The following is a 22,869-nucleotide window of genomic DNA, read 5'->3' as shown; positions in this document are numbered from 1 at the left end:
TTCCTACCAGTGAATAAGGAAACAGAAATACCATGTCCTTTCGGACTGATTTAAGGCTCTGATTCTAGTAAGCAAGACATTAAAGGTCCTCCATTAAATATCCATTCTCTCCACTCTTTCTTTTTAAGCCTTTAAGCCAACATTTCTTGAATGGCAAGTGAGATGTATCTTCTGTTTGGCTATTTTATGTTCACAGTGCTTTAAAGGCAATGTAACCAGCAGGCTTTAGGCTTGGGTACAGTAGTAGTATTTCTTGTTTCATGTCCAAATCCTATTCAGCATTTCAGGTTCTGACTGCCACCATTTGTATTTGTGGGTGCTGATTTTACCTGTAGTCTTAGTTTCTTAAAAAGTAGAAATGGGTCTTATTTGATCGATTTACAGCTATTCAACAGACATATGCAGAAGGCAATGGCACCCCACTCCAGTACTCTTGCCTGGAAAATCCCATGGATGGAGGAGCCTGGTAGGCTGCAGTCCATGGGGTCGCTAAGAGTTGGACACGACTGAGCGACTTCACTTTCACTTTTCTCTTTCATGCATTGGAGAAGGAAATGGCAACCCACTCAAGTGTTCTTGCCTGGAGAATCCCAGGGATGGGGGAGCCTGGTGGGAGGCCATCTATGGGGTCGCACAGAGTTGGACACGACTGAGGCAACTTAGCAGCAGCAGTAGCAGCAACAGACATAAATGTAAGCCACATGTAATTTTATATTTTCTAGTAGCCACACTTTAAAAAATAAAGAGGTAAAACTAATTCTGGTAACATATTTCATTCAACCCAATATATCTACAATAATAATTAAAACCTATAATCAATATAAAAATTGAGATGTTTTAATTTAAAAAGTAACATTTCAAATCCAGTATCTATTTCCTTTTACACTTACAGCACACACCTCAACCTGGATTAGCCACATTCAAGTGCTTAGTAACTACATGTGGTGTGTAGATACTGAATTGGAGAGCAAAGATGTAGATCCTCAGCTATTCTGCGGCTCATTGAACAGGAAAGGAACAGATACAGAAATTTTAAAGTTTCTTGTTCTACTAGTCAAAATATTGAGTGGAAAGGAAAACTCCAAGATAATCTACAAAACTCAGCAGCAATGACTTATATGTGTACGTGTTAGTTGTATCCGACTCTTTGCAACCAAACAGACTGTAGCCCACCAGGCTCCTCTGTCCATGGGATTTTCCAGGCAAGAATAATGGAGTGGGTTGCCATTTCCTTCTCCAGGGGATCGTTCTCAAGGAGGGATCGAACCCTGGGTCTCCCACATTGCAGATAGATTCTTTACCATCTGAGTCACTAGGTAAGCCCCATGAGAACACTGTTCACAAATAAGATTTTAAAATACCACTGTTGGGAAGTTTGTAGGTCCCTGAAGTGCCAACTTTATAAAAATTTCAACCTGATTTTAACTTTAATAATTTTAGAAATATTATGTATCTCCCTACTTCCCTCTTAAAACACACACTATATACAATTTAACCTTGATGGCCAATATCGCTACTACAAATTCAAAATATAAGACACTTTTAGGTTTGCTTCTTTCCTTTTCCTCACAGTCACCTTGCTGATTTCAAATGTGTTTTAAAACAAAAGTCTTAAGAGGGTAAGAAACAAAAGCAAAAAAGCCCCACACACTACCACTTAAGAAGTCCAACAAAATGCAATTTGCTAGTATTGAGATTTTATGACTTAGAGCAATTTTAAAGACTACAATGCCTTTTATATCCAGTTTTGTTGTATTGGAAATAAATTATAGCTTACCAATTTTACATAATATTTAGGCCATATACATTAGTTTCATTTCTTAAGCAGCAAGAAAATTTAGATTCTAATTTTAAAAATTCAAAGAACCTAAAAAGTATAATTTCTTAACTATATTCATTTTTCCTTTTGACAAATATATTGTCAGTAATACCCATATAATATTAATAGAGATTTCCATACTTTGTAAATCTCTCAAATAAAGAGAGGCATTAACAAAAAAAAGTAAACACAGATAAATCAACAAGGACCTACTGTATAGCACAGAGAACTTTACTCACTATTCTGTAATAACCTATAAGGAAAAAATACCTGAAAAATAATGTATATATGCATATGTAGAACTGAATCATTTCACTGTACATCTGAAACTAACAAAACATTGTAAATCAACTATATTTCAGTATAAAATAAAATTACACTAAAAAAATAAAAATAAAGAAACTAGAAAAAGTCTTAAGCTAATACAATTTAAGTTTAGTGTAATTCAACTGTATTTTTTGGGGGTATTAAAAACATGCAGTGAAAGGCAATGTGAAGAATCAACACCCAGCCTAAAGAATAACTAATAATATTTGCTTATTTGAGAAATCAAATATAAGATATAAGTATGAAACACAGGTCGAGACAGTCATTCAAGGGGAAAAAAAACAAAAAAAGACTGAGTATGAGGTTCAGTTCAGTTCAGTGGCTCAGTCGTTGTCCTACTTTTTGCGACTCCATGGACTGCAGCACGCCAGGCCTCCCTATCTACCACCAACTCCGGGAGCCTACTCAAATTCATGTCCATCACGTCGGTGATGCCATCCAACCATCTCATCCTCTGTTGTCCCCTTCTCCTCCTGCCTTCAAATCTTTCCCAGCATCAGGGTCTTTTCCAGTGAGTCGGTTCTTCACGTCAGTTGGCCAAAGTATTGGAGTTTCAGCTTCATTATCAGTCCTTCCAATGAATATTCAGGACTGATTTCCTTTAGGATGGACTCGTTGGATCTCCTTGCAGTCCAAGGGACTCTCAAGAGTCTTCTCCAACACCACAGTTCAAAAGCATCAGTTCTTCGGTGCTCAGCTTTCTTTATAGTCCAGCTCTCACATCCATACATGACTACTGAAAAAACCACAGCTTTGACTTTGAGTAGGAGGAACTGGCAGTAAACAGTAAGGACTGGGTAAAGATGGAGATGACACAAAGCAGAAGTGGTTGTCTTGTAAAAATTTTATTGTCTCAAACTTATATTTAAGCAGCTTCTTAAAAAGAAGTTGTGGGTATTAAAAAAAAAAAGAGATGTGTGTGGGGGTCAAGGGGACAAGTGGTCAGGAGGCTGGAGAATCAAACACCAAGAGTCTAGAAACAAACATTGACCACATTATAAAACAACTTAGTTACTTCCTCTCTTGACCATCATCAAAAAGATTCACTGGCAACCAATGCAGCATGACAAAGTCCTGCTATAGTAGAGGATAAATACTGGCCCAGGTTGTAAAACTATAAATACATAGCACCAAAGAGATAAATAAATTGCAGCTAAAAATAACCCTCACTTAATTCCATATCTGTACATCTGTTCTTTTTAACCACTGACTACTTTTGAGGTGAACAACTGATATAAAATAGTCTCAAATAACTCTATTGTACAAGAGTATTAGTAACACGTAGCACAGTTCAAGATTTTAAGTTTAATAGGTGATTAAAAAAAAAAATAAGCCTAAACTTCTTGACAACAAAAAGCATGTGCTGTGTAAAATCTCTTTTGGACTCTTATTCAATAATTATCCAACAAAAATCAAATAAAAAATTACTTGTTTTAATCAATTACATCTTTAGAACTACCACTTTGCATTCATTCAATTCACACATGACTTACAGGAAAGACAGAAAACTAGCATTCTTAACCATTATTGGTACTTATGATAAAACAAAACAAAACAAAACAAAACATGCAACACCAGGTTACTTGCTTTCTGCATGACTAATGTTTCCAGTAACTATTAGTCTCTAAGAGGAACCCAACACAAACCAAATATAAAACGTTCTCTTGTTTTTTTAAGACAAAATTCACAAGCATAGGCCTCATTTTAAATATGAAGATATATCAAGCTACTACTATGTGGTATTAAAAACTAATAAAATTTTAAGGTGTAATTTGACGTCACTCCATTTCCTCAGCTTAGTATTGCTGATTATTGCACTAAACTAGTAAGAACACCAAGAGTATTAACTTCTGTCCCCTTGCATGCAACAATCAAGGACCTTTAGAGACGGATGTTGTACATACCTTGAAGGTGAGGCTGAAAGTAGTGGGAGGAACTGAAGTGAGGCTGGAGCTCTGTTGTATAGTCTCCCTCTTAGGGAGCGGGAGGGTGCTGGGCAGGGGCACCTGAAAAGGTAGGCAACACATCACAATCTAACTAAGTCTGCTGCAAAAGCCCCATTAAATATAATGCTAATGTATTCTAAGGTTATTTTCACTAGAACCAACAGGAATATTTGACTGAAGTTACACTGCATTTACACTAATTGATAACTATGGACATCTTAGATCAAACTTCTGAAAAGAAATACTATCTGCTTATTTATACTTCACTGACAGAAAAAGAATCTGTCACATATATAAGGTATAAACTTAAAGGCCATGCTCCTATATTTTAATGTATATACAAAACACTTGGGGTTTTTGTTGAAACGCAGATTCAGACTCGCTTAGTCTGGGGAAGTCACAAAATCCTGCCTTTCAACAAGATCCCAGGTAATGCTGATGCTGCTGGTCCCTGGACCATACCTTGTAAAGCAAAGCTCTAGGGAATATAATTTCTATCATTTACAGAACCCACAGGTTCTATATGAAGCATTTAACATGATAGAGTAAATATAAGAAAGTCTCTCTACAGCAACCTAGTTAACTTATAACTAGATTCAAGAATAAAAGTAATGTTAGGAGGAAAGGCTATAATTATCACCTCCACCTTGTTACACTAAACAAATTATGGTAGCAATACATAACTGTGATAAGTACTGTTATTTAGTAGAAACTTGAGATATTGGAAACTTGCTACCTTTATCTCTTTTTTTCTTCTAATTCTCTGGATCTTAAGATTTTATTATGTACTACTACATGACTGATTTTGATGGTTCAGTCAGTTGTTTAAATAAAATGAAATGCTGGGGAGGGGTTTAAGATAATCACTTTGTGATACTATGGGCAATCTAATGGAGATTATTTTATAAATCTTTAAAACAGCTGCGCTATAATGATCAAAAAGAACACCTGCATTTAAATCTTCAAGATTTAAATGGATATGAATCATCCAAGATTCAAAACAACTGTAATATTAGGTACTACAACTGATAAATCAGTTAAGATCCTTAAAAAAAGTGTATTAAGCCTCAACAAGAGAAATAAGCCATCTTTCAGTTTAATTTTTATTTTTTAGACAGGCCAAGTGGCTTGTGGGAATCCTAGCTCCCCGACCAGAGATTAAACTCATGCACTCTAGGTGCAGAGTCCCAACCATTGGATTGTCAAGAAATTCCCCAGTTTAATTTTTAAAAAGACCACAGTTCTATGCATAAAATGGAACCCCTAGCCTAATGAATAAAAAAGCGACATTTCAAAAAGTCCTAAAAATTTCTACATATAGAAAATTTGTTTTTACCACTATATTAAGCTCAGAATCACCACCAAACTTGGCACAAATAAGCAACACTGTGAAATCATTTTACACTGATGACTTTTTATAAATGCTCCCTGACCCAAACTGAGCTTGTTTTCAAATACATTCTGAATACATTGCTAAAAATCAAACACAGACTATTTACTTATACACAAGACGGGGCATCTTCCCTTCAATAGTCCTCTGTATACAAGCCACTATGTTAATTAGCCCTGCAGATCAGACGGAAACCATTAAAACGTTCATGAAGATATTTAATGAGTTTTAAGGGTTTTGAGATTAATGATCTTTCCTTTCATATTCATATTTTATAAATTAAATTTTTAGAAAAGGGTAGTTTGGCAGAAGGCATCATAATAACTCTGGAAAAGGTAACATATTCTATATTTTTCTAAAATGAGAAAAGACACCACAATTCAAATATAATTAAACCTTACTGAAACATTACTGATTCAATTTCAGTTATCATTACTTGATAATCCACATAGTGACACTAGGTATTAAACTGACCAAGCCTTTTTGCCCTTCCCTAGTATTCCATTGTTTCCTACAGAAAGTTAAATAAACCTTTCCTCAAAAGGTCAGGGGAAGAGGAAATTGGACAAATTACATTCATCAGCTCCAAAAGTGCTCTCCTATCACAAAGACAAAATGTGTGACTTCTTCCTTTCTATACCTTTTCCTTCAGCCAGACTACAAAAGTTGGATTAAATGATCCTTAATGCATTTCACCTAAAAGTCTCTATACCTGACACTAAAGACAAAAACAGAAAACATAGCAAAAACATTGTAATAAAACATAATTGAGAGTTTTTATTCTCAAAGTTATAGAATTGAAGCCTTTTAAGAGCTCTCTAAATGTATTTGTAAAGATTATTATTATTATTTTTATTTTTTAAAGAAAAGCCTTTGTTTATCGAGGACTATATTTAAAAAAGAGCAGATGACCAAATTTCTACCATATCTGCTCTACAAAACAAGAGCCACACATGTAACTTCTAAATGCTTTTTTTTTCCCGCTTACTCATTTTTCACCTGTCAGTCTGTGAACTAGGCAAAGTACTGGACTGTACCAATATTTAACAGATTCTTAAATTATAACATGGTTGCTTTGGGAGGCGAGAGCCAGATTTATATAACTGACTGTCATCTTTTAATAGAGTACTCAAGGGTTTATGAAGATAAACCCTTCACAAGAGGAATGAAGTCGTTAATGTCTAGTACCATTTTTCAAATTAAAAAAGAAACACATAAATCTTCAGTAATAATCGTCTTTTTGTTTTAAGTGAACGGCCTTTCACAGCATTATAAAAAGGTGCCATTTAAGAACAAAATTACCAACAAAATTAAATGCTGAATCAGTAGAATGTGAAAACTAAGAATAAAATTTTTTTACCAAAACCAGGTTAACAGGATTAGTACATATGAAATCAAGCCTAAGCATCACAAGCCTGGATATTAAAGTGATGATTTTCAGGGGAAAAAGAACTCAGCTTTGACTATTTCCTCTAATTACATTACAGTGCTCCCAAATACAAACTTACTGCCAACTCTTAGGTAACAATAGCCAGGTTCCTATCCAAACCTGCCACATCTCCAGTTGATTACTTACATTATTAACCAAAGTATCCTCCATCTTTGCATTATTAGTAGCCACAGTGTTAGGCAGAGAGGAAGAAGGTGTAGTATAGTCTGTTACAGACTCCTGTGGAGTTGTAAGAGAGAGAAAAAAAAAAAAGTTTTAAATTGAGTTAGTCACTTTCTAATGGCAGCCTAACAGCTGTAAAGTTATTTTGGAAGAAAGCAGGAGAGTATACCAAACCTTAACACTCAAATCTTAGAGACCAACAGTGGGATAAAACAAACATGGACCTACCACATTTCAACCATTGCTAGAGTCCTATAAATTTAAAATATATACTGCAATATAGGAGGCTGTCAACAGTACCAAATATTTATTTCTGTGGATTTCTAAAATAACTCTGTGTGGTTCTTATACTCAAATCTATAGCTTACTTTCAACTACTGATTTTTTGTTTTCTTCAAAATAAAACATGGATAATGAATGTCAAGATCTTAGTTGTCATAATTAGATTTTAGGATAAACTCTGTGTTTATCATCATGAATCTCTCCTTTAAACATGGTAGAGTCAGATCACATGAGCTTTTCACCTCCATGAACTAAGTTGCACGGCAATTAAAAAGAGAAGAATATTCAAGTAACATAAAAGGTTCCATCCATCTTTCTTTTCAGTGAGCATATGTTCCAGAGTGAACACCAAATGGCAGATAGAAAACTCCCACAAGTGTCAGTCCCCATAAGTCACTCAGTGTTATCTTGCCTTAATGAGTATTTTTAAAGACATGCATTTTTCCATTCAATGTAGACCCTAAATGCAAGTCAGTCATTCCTCTGGTGCTCAACCAATGAAACAGACTTGTTCCAACTCTGGAAGAAAACTGGCTATACTGGAGTTACTTTGGCTTGTGAAGTCGCTCAATTGTGTCCAACTCTTTGCGACCCCATAGACTGTAACCTACCAGGCTCCTCCGTCCATGGAATTTTCCAGGCAAGAGTACTGGAGGGGGTTGCCATTTCCTTTTCCTTTTCTTAGTACCCAGAGTTACTAAATTAATGTTATTTCCTAACCTCAGAATCTCATTAGTGTGCAAGATAAGGAGGGGGTCCATTATAACTCTATTAACAAAATAAAAAGAAATATGCAGCAATTCTTTCAAAGTCTATAAACTTACTTAAAAGCATTCTGCTGCTGCTGCTAAGTTGCTTCAGTCGTGTCCGACTCTGTGCGACCCCATAGACAGCAGCCCACCAGGCTCCCCCATCCCTGGGATTCTCCAGGCAAGAACACTGGAGTGGGTTGCCATTTCCCTCTCCAATGATGAAAGTGAAAAGTGAAAGTGAAGTCACTCAGTCATGTCCGACTCTTAGCGACCCCATGGACTGCAGCCTACCAGACTCCTCTGTCCATGGGATTTTCCATTGCTTTCTCCAAAAAAGCATTCTAGTCTTGTGTAAATATTTTTTCACTTTAAACTACTCAGTAGTCCAGAATTAAGAGTTAGTTTCCACAGAAAGAAATAATTTACTGTAAGGAATTTTAGATCACATATGCACACCATGAAATAAAATCTCTGTAGAAATAATAACCCACATAAGCTACAGAATTATATGCCTGAACCAAAAAAAACCAAAAGTATGTTGCTGCTGTTTTCCCCATTCATGTTAGACCTGGCTTGCATCAACTGAATTGGTAATCACTGCCTGTTGCTTACCTTCACATTAGTACCATATTCTGTGGATGAAACTGAGATCATTGTTCCTATTTCAGTAGACATTTCTGAAACTGCTTTGGTTTCCTTTGTTGTCACAGGATCTGTACTTCTGACTGTAGCAGGACTTGGTTTCTCTTGTCCTTCTGGCTCCACCTGTTGGGCATCTTTTACTTTTCTATTTTTTAATGAACGTTCCTTTCCAATAGGACCAGGTTTATGTTCTTTGTTTTCAACTGGACTCAAATCTGGAAGCTAAATTCAACATTTATGACAAAAACACGTCATGATCAAAGACATTTCACTGAAATTAAATCCAATTAAAAAACCTATTTATTCTCCTTATATGTTAGTGGCTTTCATACAATTGTATGTGGAACACGAACAGTATTTACCTTCTGGGCTTTGATAGGGCCTGCCCGTGGTTGCTTCTGCCGTTGTTCTTTAGGTTCAGATATTTTGTCGGTAGTTTTTTCCGAAAGCACAGGAACAATTTCATTTTCATTCCCATTTGAAGCTGGAGCACCAAACTGAATTGTGTCAATTCCAATTTCAACTCCACTTTCTTGACTATTCTTTGTTCCCTAGTAAAAGAACATTTAAAAACTTGCTTCAAAGTACAGTTCAAATTTGACTGAATGATTTATGTAATACTACAAATTTTAAAAGTACAACAGAAGGTTTAAAGCAATCTACATCTAATTGAGATTAATTGAAATGCATGCATGCTAGTCACTTCAGTCATGTCCAACTCTTTGCGACCCCATGGACTATAACCCACCAGGCTCCTCTGTCCATGGAATTCTCCAGGCAAGAATATTGGAGTGGGTTGCCATGGCCTTTTCCAGGGGATCCTTCCGACCCAGAGACTGAGCCCGTGTCTCTTATATCTCCTGCATTGGAAGGCAAGTTATTTACTATAGCGCCATCTGAAAAGTCCCATAACTGACATTGGTTAAATTTAAGAAAGTATTCCTTTAACTGGGAGAAGGCAATGGCACCCCACTCCAGTACTCTTGCCTGGAAAATCCCATGGACAGAGGAGCCTGGTAGGCTGCAGTCCATGGAGTTGCTAACAGTCGGACATGACTGAGCGACTTGACTTTCACTTTTCACTTTCATGCATTGGAGGAGGAAATGGCAACCCACTCCAGTGTTCTTGCCTGGAGAATCCCAGGGACGGCGGGGCCTGGTGGGCTGCCGTCTATGGGGTCGCACAGAGTCGGACACGACTGAAGCAACTTAGCAGCAGCAGCAGCAGCATTCCTTTAACTACTACTGATCTGTATTAGAAAACAACTGATAAAATAAAAACTAGGGCAAGACATAAGTTTTAAAGTTCTGGCTTTAATTGCCCTGAACTGTAGGACAAATCACACCCTCAACTTAAATGTAAAAAATCATTAAAAAAAATGTAAACAAATACAGCAACAAATAGATGAATAAATTAATGGAGGAGCAGAAAAAAGACAGGAATTCCAGTGTCACCCACTTCTGCTCTGAAAACAAAAATTAATATACATGAAAGCACTTCGTGATTGGTAATGGAGTGCACACACCCTAGGAATTATCTTTTAAACTTCTAATTTATGTAACACCTTGTTTGTGCTAGGCACTGATCTAGGCAGACACTACCAATCTAACTTGCAGAATCTGCACTATAATGGATAAAGAAAATAAGTAACAAGTTTAGATAAAAGATGTGCAACAATTAAAATATGGTTAAATCACTTAGAAAAAGGTCCTTAAGAGGTCACACTGAAACTGAATCTAAAATACAAGATTAGTGGAAGGTGTTTTTTGCAGACTAAGAATCAGGAATTAAGCTCTCCAAGTGATTCTGATACAGGCCAAAGTTTGAGTAACTGTTTTAAGGAAACTGCCACAATAGCCCCACAAAAGCCATTACTAAATCTGCTCCTACCTCTGATGAAGTAGCTGATCCAAATGATGTTAGGGGCTTATTCCACGCACTGACAGAAGGTGGCTGTGGTGGACTAATGGGACCTACTGAAAAGAAGTCACAGGAAATACGACCATTAAAATTTAGAGGTTAATAATTCATGATCCATTTAACCCTTTCTTTTTTTAATGGTAGCTAGACCATAAAAAAGTGACTTTTCACATGGTATTTAAAGAGATTCTTGCACACCAAAATAAATGATTCCCCCAAAAAACTGTACATTGTTTTATCAACAAAAAGTTGTGTCCATAAAATATGGCTGTTAAAAGTTTAACACACTTGACTTAGAAATAAAGGTTTTAAGAAAGGAAGCTAAGATTACAGATTACTGTTATTGCTTCCTACTAATAAAAAAAGAGATGGCTAGAAAAAAACCCGTGAGTTTATAAATAAAATTGAAAACAAACTCTCAATTCCCACACCATTCCCCACCCCTCACTTCTCTGTTGCACACTTACATTTCTTAGAAATGTCATTCAGCACAGCTGGTGGGGCCACCTTGTTCTCCCATAATTCAGCTGTAAGAGTGCCATGTGACTGAGAGGTCTGGATGGGTTTTCCTGTGGCTACATAATCTGTGCCATTAGGTGTCTGAGCTGAAGGTAGTCTAATTGAAGGAGGTGGCTGTTTCGAAGATTGTGTTGTAGTCTGTAGTGGACTTTGGACTGGTTTGTGAGTCTGTCCCTGCGTCTGACCTGGGGCAGTGGGAGCTGGGACTGGGACTTGGACTAGGGTGGGGGTTGGGGCTGAGGCTGGGGCTGAGGTTGGGGCTGTCGGGGCTGAGGCAGGGACAGCTGCGGCTGAGATGGCTGGAGGTGGAGCTGAAGCTGGTGCTAGGGCTGAAGCAAGGATGGGAATTGAGGCTGAGGTAAGAATGGGGACAGAGGCTGGAGAGGAAGCTGAGGCGAGGATTGGGGTTGGAGCCGGAGCTGGAGAAGAGGCTATTGCTGTAGTTGGGGTGGAGGCTGGAACTGGAACTGAGGCTGAGGCTAAGGCTGGGAGTGGAGCTGAGGTGGAGGTTAAGACTGGGACTGTAGTAGGGGCTGGAACAGAAGCTACGGGTGATGCTAGAAGGGGAGCTGGGGTTGAGGCTGGAACTGGAGCTGGGGTTGTGGCTGGAACTGGAGCTGAAGTTGACCCTGGACCCGGAGCTGAGGTTAGAGCTGAAGCTGGAGGCTGTACTTGCTGGGTTCCTGTAGCCTGTTTTTTGGCAAATCTTGGTGGGAGCTTAGAAGTCTGATTTCTTCCCTTTTCATTTGCATTCTTTTTATTCCAGACCTTAAAAAATTTGCAGGAATCATTTGTGTCAATAACATTGCTGAAATGTTCATGAACAGATCTTCCAACAAAGTTACCTACTGCTAATTTAGTTCCTTTACAAAATACCTACTCAATAAAATAAAAACATCAAGGTTGCTAATGAGACTTTAAATTATGAGAAGCCAATATGCTATAGGGGAAAAAACGTATATTCTTGATACACAGGTCCACAAGCTCTTTTCACAATTCTGAAATTAAAGAAATTAAGTAAATTTGCACTAATTTCATTTGGCAGCAAAATCGGACTCTACCTGACAAAAAATTATTGGTTCCACTCAACTGATGTTTGCCACAAAAACATTAATTCTGAGAGTGTTGGTGGGTGTTATGCTATATAGAATGTATGCACTAATTTACCTTCTTAAAACACAGTAACAATAAATGACTTCGGAAAATATCTAGTTCGAGGACTATGCTCAATTAAACTCAATATTATCACACAGATAGGATTTTTACAGTGCTTCCTGTTTTAGAACTTTCTAATCTATTAGGGCTCTTTATCACTGTGACCCACGTGCTCTATTTATGTTTATACTAGTTCAGCATTTAGCAAAATGGGTGTATGGGTCGATAAAAAGAAAAATTTAACTTACTGTGATTCATACTATGCATTTAAATAAACTAATTTAGATTATAAGAGAAATTGGTTTAGGTCATGAATCTGCAAGTTATTAGAGATCATGGCAGTTGTGTTCATTAGATTTCCATGATTTAAAAACTTTTAACACTGCAATGAAGTAAGATGGGGCAAATACGTTGCTCTGAAATGAAGATGATCTTCTCTAAGGCAGATAGTGAGATACAGTAATTACATTTTATTTAAAACTGATCTCACTGCGGTTAAAAACAGTTTAAAGTTGTGAAAAGATCAGGTCATTCTCAGCACTTGAATAATAAATACAGCCCTGACCTTAAAGGTGGGAAGAAACCTCAACCATTTCCTAGTATATTTTGGGCAATAATCCAAATTAGCAGCAACAAATTGAAACACTAAACCTGTATTATTTGTTCTTCCTTCTTTCGGCGTTCTTCATCCTGTAAACGCTTCTGCTGTTTTTTAGATACCACTTCAGTAAAACCATCATCATTCAAATTTGACTGGGGGTCTTCAACTACTGTTACTTCAGGATGGTCATCAATTATAACAACACCTATAGGAATAGAATAAGATTTAAAGTGAAATTTTTTTCAATTGAAAAGATAAAACAGAAACGTTTATTCCAATAATGATTGGAATAAAATAAAAAAGGCAAAAATCCAATACTTATAATTCATAAAATAACCCATTTCCCACACCATAAAATAGCCATTACTAAAATTTGAAGGTTTCATAGATAAATCAAGCCCTAAAACTACCTGCTATGAATGGTATACATCTTTTTTTCCCTTAAGCAATGAAGTGGTAATGCCTTTTTTTTAAAAAAGAAAAATCAAAAGTCTTTTATCTTATAGTCAAATCACTTTACCTCTCCTGGTCTCAAGATGTGTATCGTGCTATGAAGATCTATGTTAGCACTTTTATCTTATTTGCATCTAACCATTCTAAGAAGTGGGCATTACTATTGTTTCCCCTTTTCAAAGGACGCAATAAGCTCTAAGAGGCTGATTTGCTAACAACATGCTACTGACAAGCCAAGCTGCTCTTTTGATTCTTAATGCCTTTAGTTTATGTAGACTATTGTCTACAATGTGGAGCTGTTAAAAACATGAAATATGTTAAAGTTCCATGGGAATGTAAAGTGATATAGATGTACATATATCATAATGTATGTACAGCAGAAGAACAATTCAAGATACACTTTCAATGCATTGTCTAAGAATTATTTTGCTGCTATGGCTAAGTCACTTCAGTCGTGTCCGACTCTGTGCGACCCCATAGACGGCAGCCCACCAGGCTCCCCCGTCCCTGGGATTCTCCAGGCAAGACCACTGGAGTGGGTTGCCATTTCCTTCTCCAATGCATGAAAGTGAAAAATGAAAGTGAAGTCGCTCAGTCGTGCCCAACCCTCAGCAACCCCATGGACCGCAGCCTTCCAGGCTCCTCCGTCCATGGGATTCTCCAGGCAGGAGTACCGGAGTGGGGTGCCATTGCCTTCTCCGAACAATTATTCTACCTTGTTAAATTACCCTATACATTCTAGTCAGTATAAGAAATTTAGACCCATTAACATTTAAAAGAAAAATAAAAACAGTCCAGGTGATATGATTTTGGGTTGCAGGTATAAAGCTTACACAATGAATTTAAGAAACGGGTGAGGCAATTCAAATAAATTAATTTTGCAAACAATATAAATATATGGGGTTTTTTAAAGCAGGGATTCTTTTTTAATATAATTAATGAATTTATTGTAATTTTTTGGTTGCACTAGGTCTTTTGTTGCTGTGTGTGGGCTTTCTCTCGCTATGGAGAACAGGCGCTGTTCTTTGGTTGTGGAGCACAGGCCCTATGAGGGCTTCAGTAGTTGTTGTGCATGGGCTTAGTTGCTCCAGGGCATGTCGGATTTTTCCAGACCCGGGATTGAACCCAAGTTCTCTGCACTGGCAGGCAGATTCCTATCCACTGCACCATAAAGTCCTATACTATGTTGTGATTGGGGAACACATAACTAAAAATTGCTTGGCAATGATATACATACAATTCAGAACGGTGATAACTTGCGGGGGTTGCCAAGAGAATATGACCCAGAGTAGACCAAAGGGAATCTACCTGCAAACAGTTCTTTTTAAATAGCTAAAAATTCACATTCATAGAAATACTGACAGGGGAAAAAAATACTAAGATTGGCTTTCACTCTTTACAAACCTATTACTGTTAGTCTGTTTAATAAAAATCTGATTTAAAAGGAAAAACATTGATTCTGATTTATCTGTGGCACTTCTATTTGTGTTTTAAATCCTTTATGAAATTAACTGTGTAAAACAGAGCATATGCTTACCTCAATGCAAGGTTTTAGTTCAACATTTCAAAGGGTGTTATGCACTCCAAGAGACCTCTTCATAATTCTAAATTTGTCTTGGTTTTTCACTTAAACTAGAAAGTGTGTGTAAAGCTTGTCCTCATAGTCATACCATCACTAATTATTTTCATTTTCTTGCCTAAGAGCTCCTTTATAAACCTTTTGAATAGTTCACTCAACTGTGTAAAGCATTTATGGACATGAGAACAATACTTTGTGATCAACACCACGTTCTTGTCTGGTGCTATGTAACATTTGGAACTAATTTTAGGAAATTTAGATTATTTTAAAGAACCTAAAGATCACTCAAAATTAATTAAAGGACTTCTCTGGTGGTCCAGTGGCTGAGAGGTCGCCTGCCAAGGCAGGGCACACGTGTTTGATCCTTGGTCCAGGAAGATTCCACATGTCGTGGGGCAACTAAACTAGTGCCCCACAACTACTAAAGCCGTGTGCCTAGAGGCTGTGCTCTGCAATATGAGAAGCCATCACAATGAGAAGCTGGTGTTTGTAGCAATGAAGACACAGCACAGCCAAAAATAATTTTTTAAATGTTGTAAAAAAAAAAAACAAACACAAAACTTCAACAAGTTAAAACTAATAGCTCAATTTTCATTATAAATTCAGAAACAATACTTACCTTTTTATATTGTCTTAATAATACTTTGCAAATATATTCCAGAAGTTGTTTGGAAAAACTAGTAAACAAATATTTGAGAAGACAAATCTGCCATGTTCTGTGGACTTCTGTTATCTTCACTTGTCATTTTCCAAATGTGATGTCTAGATGGATGCTAGTCTCTCTTCTCATGGACCACACAGGCATCCAAATTTCCTATGGATTTACTTTAAATCAAAGCTTTCTAACTTTAGCACTGTTAACATTGTGAGTTAGCTGTTCTGTGCACTATAAAACATTTAGCAGCATTTCTGGGCCTAAACCCACGAATATGTCAGTAGGTGACTTTTCTGGAGGCCCAGTGGTTAAGAATCCACCTTCCAGTGCAGGGGACGTGGTTCAATCCCTGGTCAGAGAACTAATATCCCACAGGTCAAGGAGCAACTAAGCCTGTGTACCACCAACTACTGAGACCTCGAGCTCTAGAGACGGTGCACCACAACCTGAGAGAAGCCCACGTGCTGTAGCTAAAACCTGAGGCTGACAAATATATACATATATATAAATATACAAATGCCAGTAACATCTAGCCACCAGCTGCAACACCAAAAATGTCTCTAGAAATTGTCATATGCCCCTAGGGTACAGAATCATCCCTGTTAAGAACCACAGTTCTAAAGAATCTAAACATTCTTAAAACATACAGTTATGATTCTTTCTTTTCCACACGAATCCTAAAATGATAGTCCAGAATTCGCTCTCAAGTTTGTGTGCAATGGAATTAGAATCCCCTGGAGAACTTGTTAAAACACAGATTGCTTCACATGCCAAGAGTTTCTGATTCAGTAGACCTGGGGTAGGGCCTAAGATTTTGTTTTTCTCACAAACTTCCAGGTGATGATGACGGTCTAAAGACCCCGTTTTGAAAATAGCTGGTCTATAAATAATAATGTCAAGGTCCTGGGCCTGAATCAAATTGAATATGTATAAACAACCATTAACTAGATGAAAGAAAACTCTTATCAACATCTCTAATATGCAACAACAACAGTACCTAACCAGTTTCCCATTACTACTATCTAGTCTCAATCTTACTTAGTATTTTGAGCTTAAGTCTCATCTGAATGAATGGGAAATACCAATATTCGTCTGTGTAAGTGTCTACTCTTAGAGATTCCTTGTTAACGTCTTCATCATGCATTTCCTTCTGGCTGTGTTATCCTTCACATTTGACATCCCATCACTCCATGGCTTTCTGAAAGTATTTATCTACAGCAACACTACCTCCCATCCTATTATTTATTCTGTGTTTACCGTATCTTAGATACCAATTTTCTCAAGGTCATAATTCATTGAGGTTAACACTTCTCTCTTTTCAAACACAGCATATATACAAAGCATCTTCATTTGAATTTCTGTGTGTCCCCCCACATCCGTTTAGCAAGGAAGAGTGGTTAATTTACTTTCTTAAGAAAAGTGAAACTGTGGATTATCTTTAACTAGAATTTTATCGAGCACTCACAGGTATGGTAAAAGGTGTTATTTCAATTAGAGCTCTATCTGTGATTCATCATCAGTCTCTATGTCTACCTTGAAGTCCAACTTTCTTTTTTTGATGACTTATTTATTTATAGTATCTACTTAAATGTAACAGATGGACAGACAGACAACAGACAGACAGACAAAGGTGATCTGAAACGCACTTGCATAGTTGTTGAGATCAAACTGTGACAACGCATCCACTTTCTCTTTGGGTTTCTTAGGGCCTGGTTTGGGGTCTTCTCTTTTTTTCCCAGTAGAATCTTTGGAGTTCTTCTGTCCTGTACCATTAGGTGCTCCTTCTTGATGGTGTGCAGAGCTGCCATTGACAGGATCAGCACCACTTGTGCCTGCCGACTGGTCATCAAATGGCCTACAAAACAATAATCTGAGATTTTATTACTAACTCCACATGTGTGTGTGGCGTGTGGCTTAGCTGCTCAGTCATAACCGACTCTTTTTTGACTCCATAGACTGTAGCCCGCCAGGCTCACCTGTCCATGGAATTTTCCAGGCAAGAATACTGGAGTGGGTTGCCATTTTCTACTTCCCAAACCAGGGATCAAACCTGTGTCTCTTGCATCTCCTGCATTGGCAGGTGAATTCTTTACCACTGAACAACCTGGGAAGCCCACTGTCTCCATATACTTGATCAAAAGAAAAATGCCCTTAGTGGCAGTTTCTAAAGTTCAATCTAAGAAGAAGTAACAGTGGGATAGAAATGCCTTAGTGATTATTGTTGGGTACAACTTTACTAAGATGGAGCTTCCCAATACAGGAAATAAGACTAGCTCCTCAGAGTTCTTTCCAGCAATTAAATTCTAGAATTCTAATTATTCCCTGAAGGTTCTTAACTGTGTCTATTCTTACTGTGTTCATTATGTTTATAAATAAGCTAATCGACATTGTTCATAGCAGAAAATTTCTGTGATCTAAGCTAGTCCAAAGTATTCACGGGTGGATCTTCTCCACAAGAGGGCGGTATATGAAAAAAAAGTGTAAAGAATTCTATGCTTACAAGTCTTTGTTTTAAAAGTTCAATCAGATTTATACACATACATACATATATATATATATAAACATTTTAAAAACCAGTTTTAATATGGAAACAATTCACTTCACAAACCAAAAATATTTCTACAGGGTTTTTTCCTGTTAACAAATTCTTTTCTTGGGTTCATTTTATAAAAACTTCAAGAACATACACCATGAAAAATGGGCTTATCAATTCATTTTCAGCTCAATCTATAGTATTACTCAAGATAAAAGCTTATCAAGAGCCTGACAAAAACCATGATCTCAAACATGTGAACTATGAATTCATTTCTTCTAAATGTGACACTTAGAAAACATTAATCTATAGCCAGTAACTGCTATGTCTGCAGGTTCAAGTTGCTACCATGTATATGGTACAAAAGACTTGCTAAAGTAGCTGAAACCTTGAGTATTACTACTTGAAATTCAAATAGCTTGGTTATAGTCAACAACTACATTGTTAATGTAACTATATATATTATCCTATTCTTTTGACTTTTAAAGGGAGGTTTAAATTCTGTGTTAAACTGGTACTCAATTAACACAACTTGGTAGTATTACTTTCCTGGAACTTTTTCTACATTATCAGGAAGTGAAAATATTTCTTACTGACTGATATGGTAACCTGACATGCTAAGTGTATCTAACCAATACAGATTAAGATAATATTTTGTCTGTATAAATTTCTTATCAGCTCAGGCTGCAAATCTGGGAATTTGTTTTTTTTAAAAAATGGGCACACCATAATAATAGTTGCTGACTATATACCAGGTGTTACATTGTTTCATAAATTTCATGTCACGGAATCGTCACACATTTTTAAAGTTCTGCTGCTTTCTCCTCATTTTACTGGTGATGAAGCAGAGAATTTATACAAATAGAAGTACCAGAGCCTAGATTTAAAACTAGAAATAATGCTACTTTATAATTTTCTTAGTACTAAAAAATAATTTACTATAATCAGCATTTTAATATTTAAAAAGAACAGGCCAAATGCTATTTGTGTTACTGGTGGCCCTGGTGGTGGGGTAGGACTTTGCTTTCTAGGCCTCTCTGTAAGCTAGATGGTTTACTGTAGGTTTGCAACTTGAGAGGGAATATAATGTATCCTTAAATTTCAACATTCACTCTCTAGAAACCAGTACAGAGGGACTGAATATGATTACAACATACTAATTTAAGTCCCAGAGGACACCTGTGAGCACCACAGTTTTCCAGAGAGAAATCAAGAAAGGCAGGCTACTCATCATTAGTAAGATGATCTACCAAATGGAAGACATTGTATATGTCCTGTTCTTGGGTGTGTTGATTTTCCCAAAGCTACAAATTTCTAACAGGACTCTTTTGGGAGATGCTGCAATTCATGGGGTCGCAAAGAGTAGGACACGACTGAGCGACTGAACTGAACTGAACAATAGGCAAGGACTTCTGTGATCCACTAACAACCTCTTTCTCAAGCACTCTTACACTTTTAGAATAGAAAAAAAAAAAACCACCTACAGGAGAAGACTGTCTTGATCCTCTATAGACTGATGCCTTTGCATAGTTCAACCAAGAAGTATACTTTTAGTTTCTCTAAAGGTGCAAAAGCAGCCATTCGCGGACCCTGAGCTTCCACTGCCAAGGGCCTTGGTTCAATTCCTGGCTGGGGAATTAAGATGCCACAAGCTGAGTAGCATACCCCAGACCCCCACCGCCTGCCCCCGCCAAAAGATGCAAAAGTAATTATAGGTAACATAAAATACTCACCCTCGCTTTCCACCTTTTGATGGTGGGCCACTTCTCCTTTCATTCCTAGGACCTGAGAAATTCCTTCCGGATTTGGGTGGACCACTGTTACCACGCCGATTCTGGCGATCTATGCCAGGCCGCTGACTAGAAAAACTTCTCTTTGCTATTTCCCTCTTTGGAGGTACAACATTCTCTCCCGTCTTTACCACCACTTGAGCATTCAAATCAGCATTTTTTTTTTCATCCCTCTCACGCCTCTCATTGAAATCACTGCTTTCAGAGGCTGTTTCCCATTCTTCATTTGCCTGATCTGAAGAGTTCTGGTTAGATAAGTCCGGTGTCTTATTCCCAGAAATATCCCCAGCACTGTTAACTGGTTCCTGAACCACATTATTAACTGTGCCATTTGTGGGCACTGCCACCTCATTGGTTTTTGAAGCAGCCTCCCTCTCCCTTAGTCGTCTAAATCGGGGAGGTTTATCTTGCCTTGGTGGTCGCGTAGGACGCTGCCTTCGGGGCCTCTCTCTAGCTGGGTCAAATTTTCGTTCAAATTTTGGAGGCCGTTTATCTGCTGGGATAGGGATAAACTGCTCGTGTCTCCTTGGTGGCTCCCCACTGTCTGGTTTAGGAGCTTCTGTCTGCCTTGGGTTCCACTGATTATCCCGATAAGCAGGTCTTCGTAAGGTAGAAGGGCGTGATGGGCGACCTCCAGGATCTCTTCCACCACGTCTGAATGTTCCCCCTCTGCCTCGCCTTGTAGGCTCTCCTTTAGGAAGGAAGCCTGGTTTAGATTTATCATCATCCCTTACAAAAGATTTTTCTAGAGGTCTGTTATCTATTCGGACATGATTTTCAGGCTTGAAAGAAGACTGAGGCTTTATAGGTTTTTTGCTTTCAGGCCGTTCCTCTCTTTTGGGAAGCTTACTTTTGCTTAAACTATCCTTGTCACTTGCACTTTCATGAATTTCACTGTCTGTGTCAGTCTCTGAACCTCGCTGTCGTCTTCTTTTGGGAACAACTTCAAAGTCCGAGCTCTCACTCCGTGTTTCACTTTCTTCCCGCTGCCTGAGGGGCCCTGGGGCCACGTGCTCTGCTCGTGGCTTGCTGTCTCTGTACTGAGGATAATCTCGAGTGTGCCCTCTGCCGCCCCTGCCGCGTCCTCCATAAGAGCCTCTGTAGCTTCGCCCTCTGGAGTAATATTCACCTCGGCCTCGACCTCTGTATCCCTGATCTGGAAACCAATCTCTATCTCTAGCTTCTTTCCAGTAGGTCCTAGGGGGTAAAGTGGATTCTTTTTTAGCTGTTGGTCTTGAATCTGGTCGAGTTCTCTCTGTAACAAGGTCTTTGCTGATGACTTTCTCAGGCTGCTTTTCTTCCTTGACTATTGGTGCTGTGACAGCTTGTTGGTTTACGGTTTTAACTGCAGGCTCTACCTCAACACTACTTACAGATTCCAAAGGCTTCTCGGTATCTTGAGGTGGCTTTTGTACCAAAGTTGAAGGCGAAGTTTCTACTGAAGGAAGCTTCTCTGGTTCTGGTTGAGGTTGTGGTGGAACCGACTGTGGCTGAACTGGTGCTGCAGGTGGTGCGGGTGGTGGAGGAAGAGGTTCTTTCTTTTCTGTCTTTTCAGGTTTCACCACTTTTTCAGTGACCTTTTCTCCCTTTTCTCCTTCTTTCTCCTTCCTTTGCTCCCGTTCTTCTTTCATATCTCTAAGTATAGGTTTTTTAATAGGACCTGATCTTCTCACAGGCCTGTCGTTACCTTCTTCTCTTCTGTTGGAGCTAGGCCTTGGGCCCCAACGAGTTTCCGATTTAGATTTATACAATTTCTCAGGTTTTGGTCCATCAGAAGATCGGATAAAGCCCTCTTTTTTTGGTTTTTCCTCTGGCCTTTCTGCTGGTTCTTTTGAATCAATACCTCTGCTAGTTACTTTAGGAATGTTTGCAGATGGCTCATTCCTCAGCTCCTCTGATTTTTGAGTATGGTTAGATCCATGGCAAACACTTCTTTTCCTGGCAGGCTGACTTTCTCCCGCTGAAATTCGCTCTTCTTGAGGAGTGGTTATAGTCTTTTGATCAGGTACATCAAAACAAGTAGACTGACTATTTGTGTCAGTATGACGAGGTCTAATGTCTTCCACTGATCTGCTTAAAAACTTCTGTACGTCTGTCTCACTTGATTCTCTGACAAAGTCTGGTTTTGGATGAACCTCTAACTGACCATGTTCTACAGGATAGGCAGCAGTTATCTGTTCCTGATCCAATGGAGCTTCAGGCCTATGATAATGAGAATTCAAAGAATTAATAGCCATCACAGCAAAAATCTTTTTCACATGTACATGTACAGCAAAATAATCCCTCCAATTTAAAAACAAAAAATGGGTCCTAATCATAAAGAACCTTATGTCTCTACAAAAAGTTCAGTGCAACATTATTTGTAAGAGCCAAGAGATAGAAACAACCCAAATGTCTACTGCAGATGAATGGGTTAAGAACATGTATATGCATACAACAGCATGTTGTTTAAAGAAAGAAAATCCTGCTATATGCTACATCATAGATAAGGATATTACACTAAATGAAATAAACCAGTCACAGAAGAACAAATACTGTATGATCCCACTTATATAAACTATTAATATAATAAAACTATAAACTATTAATATAATAAAACTAGTCCATAAAGAAGTAATTACCAGGGAGTAGGAGGAAGGGGAAAATGAGTTGTGATGAAATGGGTAAAAAATTTTGGTTGTGCAAGATGAAAAAGTTAGAGATCCATTATACAATGTTATGCTTACAGTTAACAACACTGTCCTATATACTTAAAAATTTGACAGGAGGGTAGATATTGTGTTATGTTTCTACTCCCCTCAATTAAAAAGAAATGAAACTCAGTCCTTGAGAAAAAGAAGTTTAGACCATGCTTATGTGAAAGTTTTATCTATCAAAACTGGTAATTTTCACT

The 22,869-nt window shown here is 37.8% G+C and overlaps 1 protein-coding gene across 15 annotated transcripts in view; it reads right to left on the bottom strand.

The window, feature by feature from the left end:
* Positions 1–22,869, bottom strand: part of PRRC2C (proline rich coiled-coil 2C) — a 95,289-nt gene that overhangs the window by 19,394 nt on the left and 53,026 nt on the right. For 14 of the 15 annotated variants that reach the window (XR_003514906.1, XM_027564802.1, XM_027564793.1 and 11 more), the window contains exons 16-24: positions 19,920–22,178; positions 17,300–17,508; positions 13,017–13,171; positions 11,159–11,978; positions 10,662–10,747; positions 9,133–9,321; positions 8,741–8,992; positions 7,059–7,151; positions 4,051–4,152 (exon numbers count right to left, since the gene is read on the bottom strand). Coding sequence is in view for 14 of the 15 variants with exons in the window: in XM_027564802.1 (XP_027420603.1) it covers positions 4,051–4,152; positions 7,059–7,151; positions 8,741–8,992; positions 9,133–9,321; positions 10,662–10,747; positions 11,159–11,978; positions 13,017–13,171; positions 17,300–17,508; positions 19,920–22,178 (4,165 nt within the window). In the remaining variant the exon portion in view is untranslated. The remainder of the gene's footprint in view (positions 1–4,050; positions 4,153–7,058; positions 7,152–8,740; positions 8,993–9,132; positions 9,322–10,661; positions 10,748–11,158; positions 11,979–13,016; positions 13,172–17,299; positions 17,509–19,919; positions 22,179–22,869) is intronic. The other variant, XM_027564794.1, reaches the window with a different exon arrangement.

This window comes from Bos indicus x Bos taurus, chromosome 16, assembly GCF_003369695.1.
Source record: "Bos indicus x Bos taurus breed Angus x Brahman F1 hybrid chromosome 16, Bos_hybrid_MaternalHap_v2.0, whole genome shotgun sequence".
NCBI lineage: Eukaryota > Metazoa > Chordata > Mammalia > Artiodactyla > Bovidae > Bos > Bos indicus x Bos taurus.
This window is presented reverse-complemented; position numbering and strand designations above follow the sequence as displayed.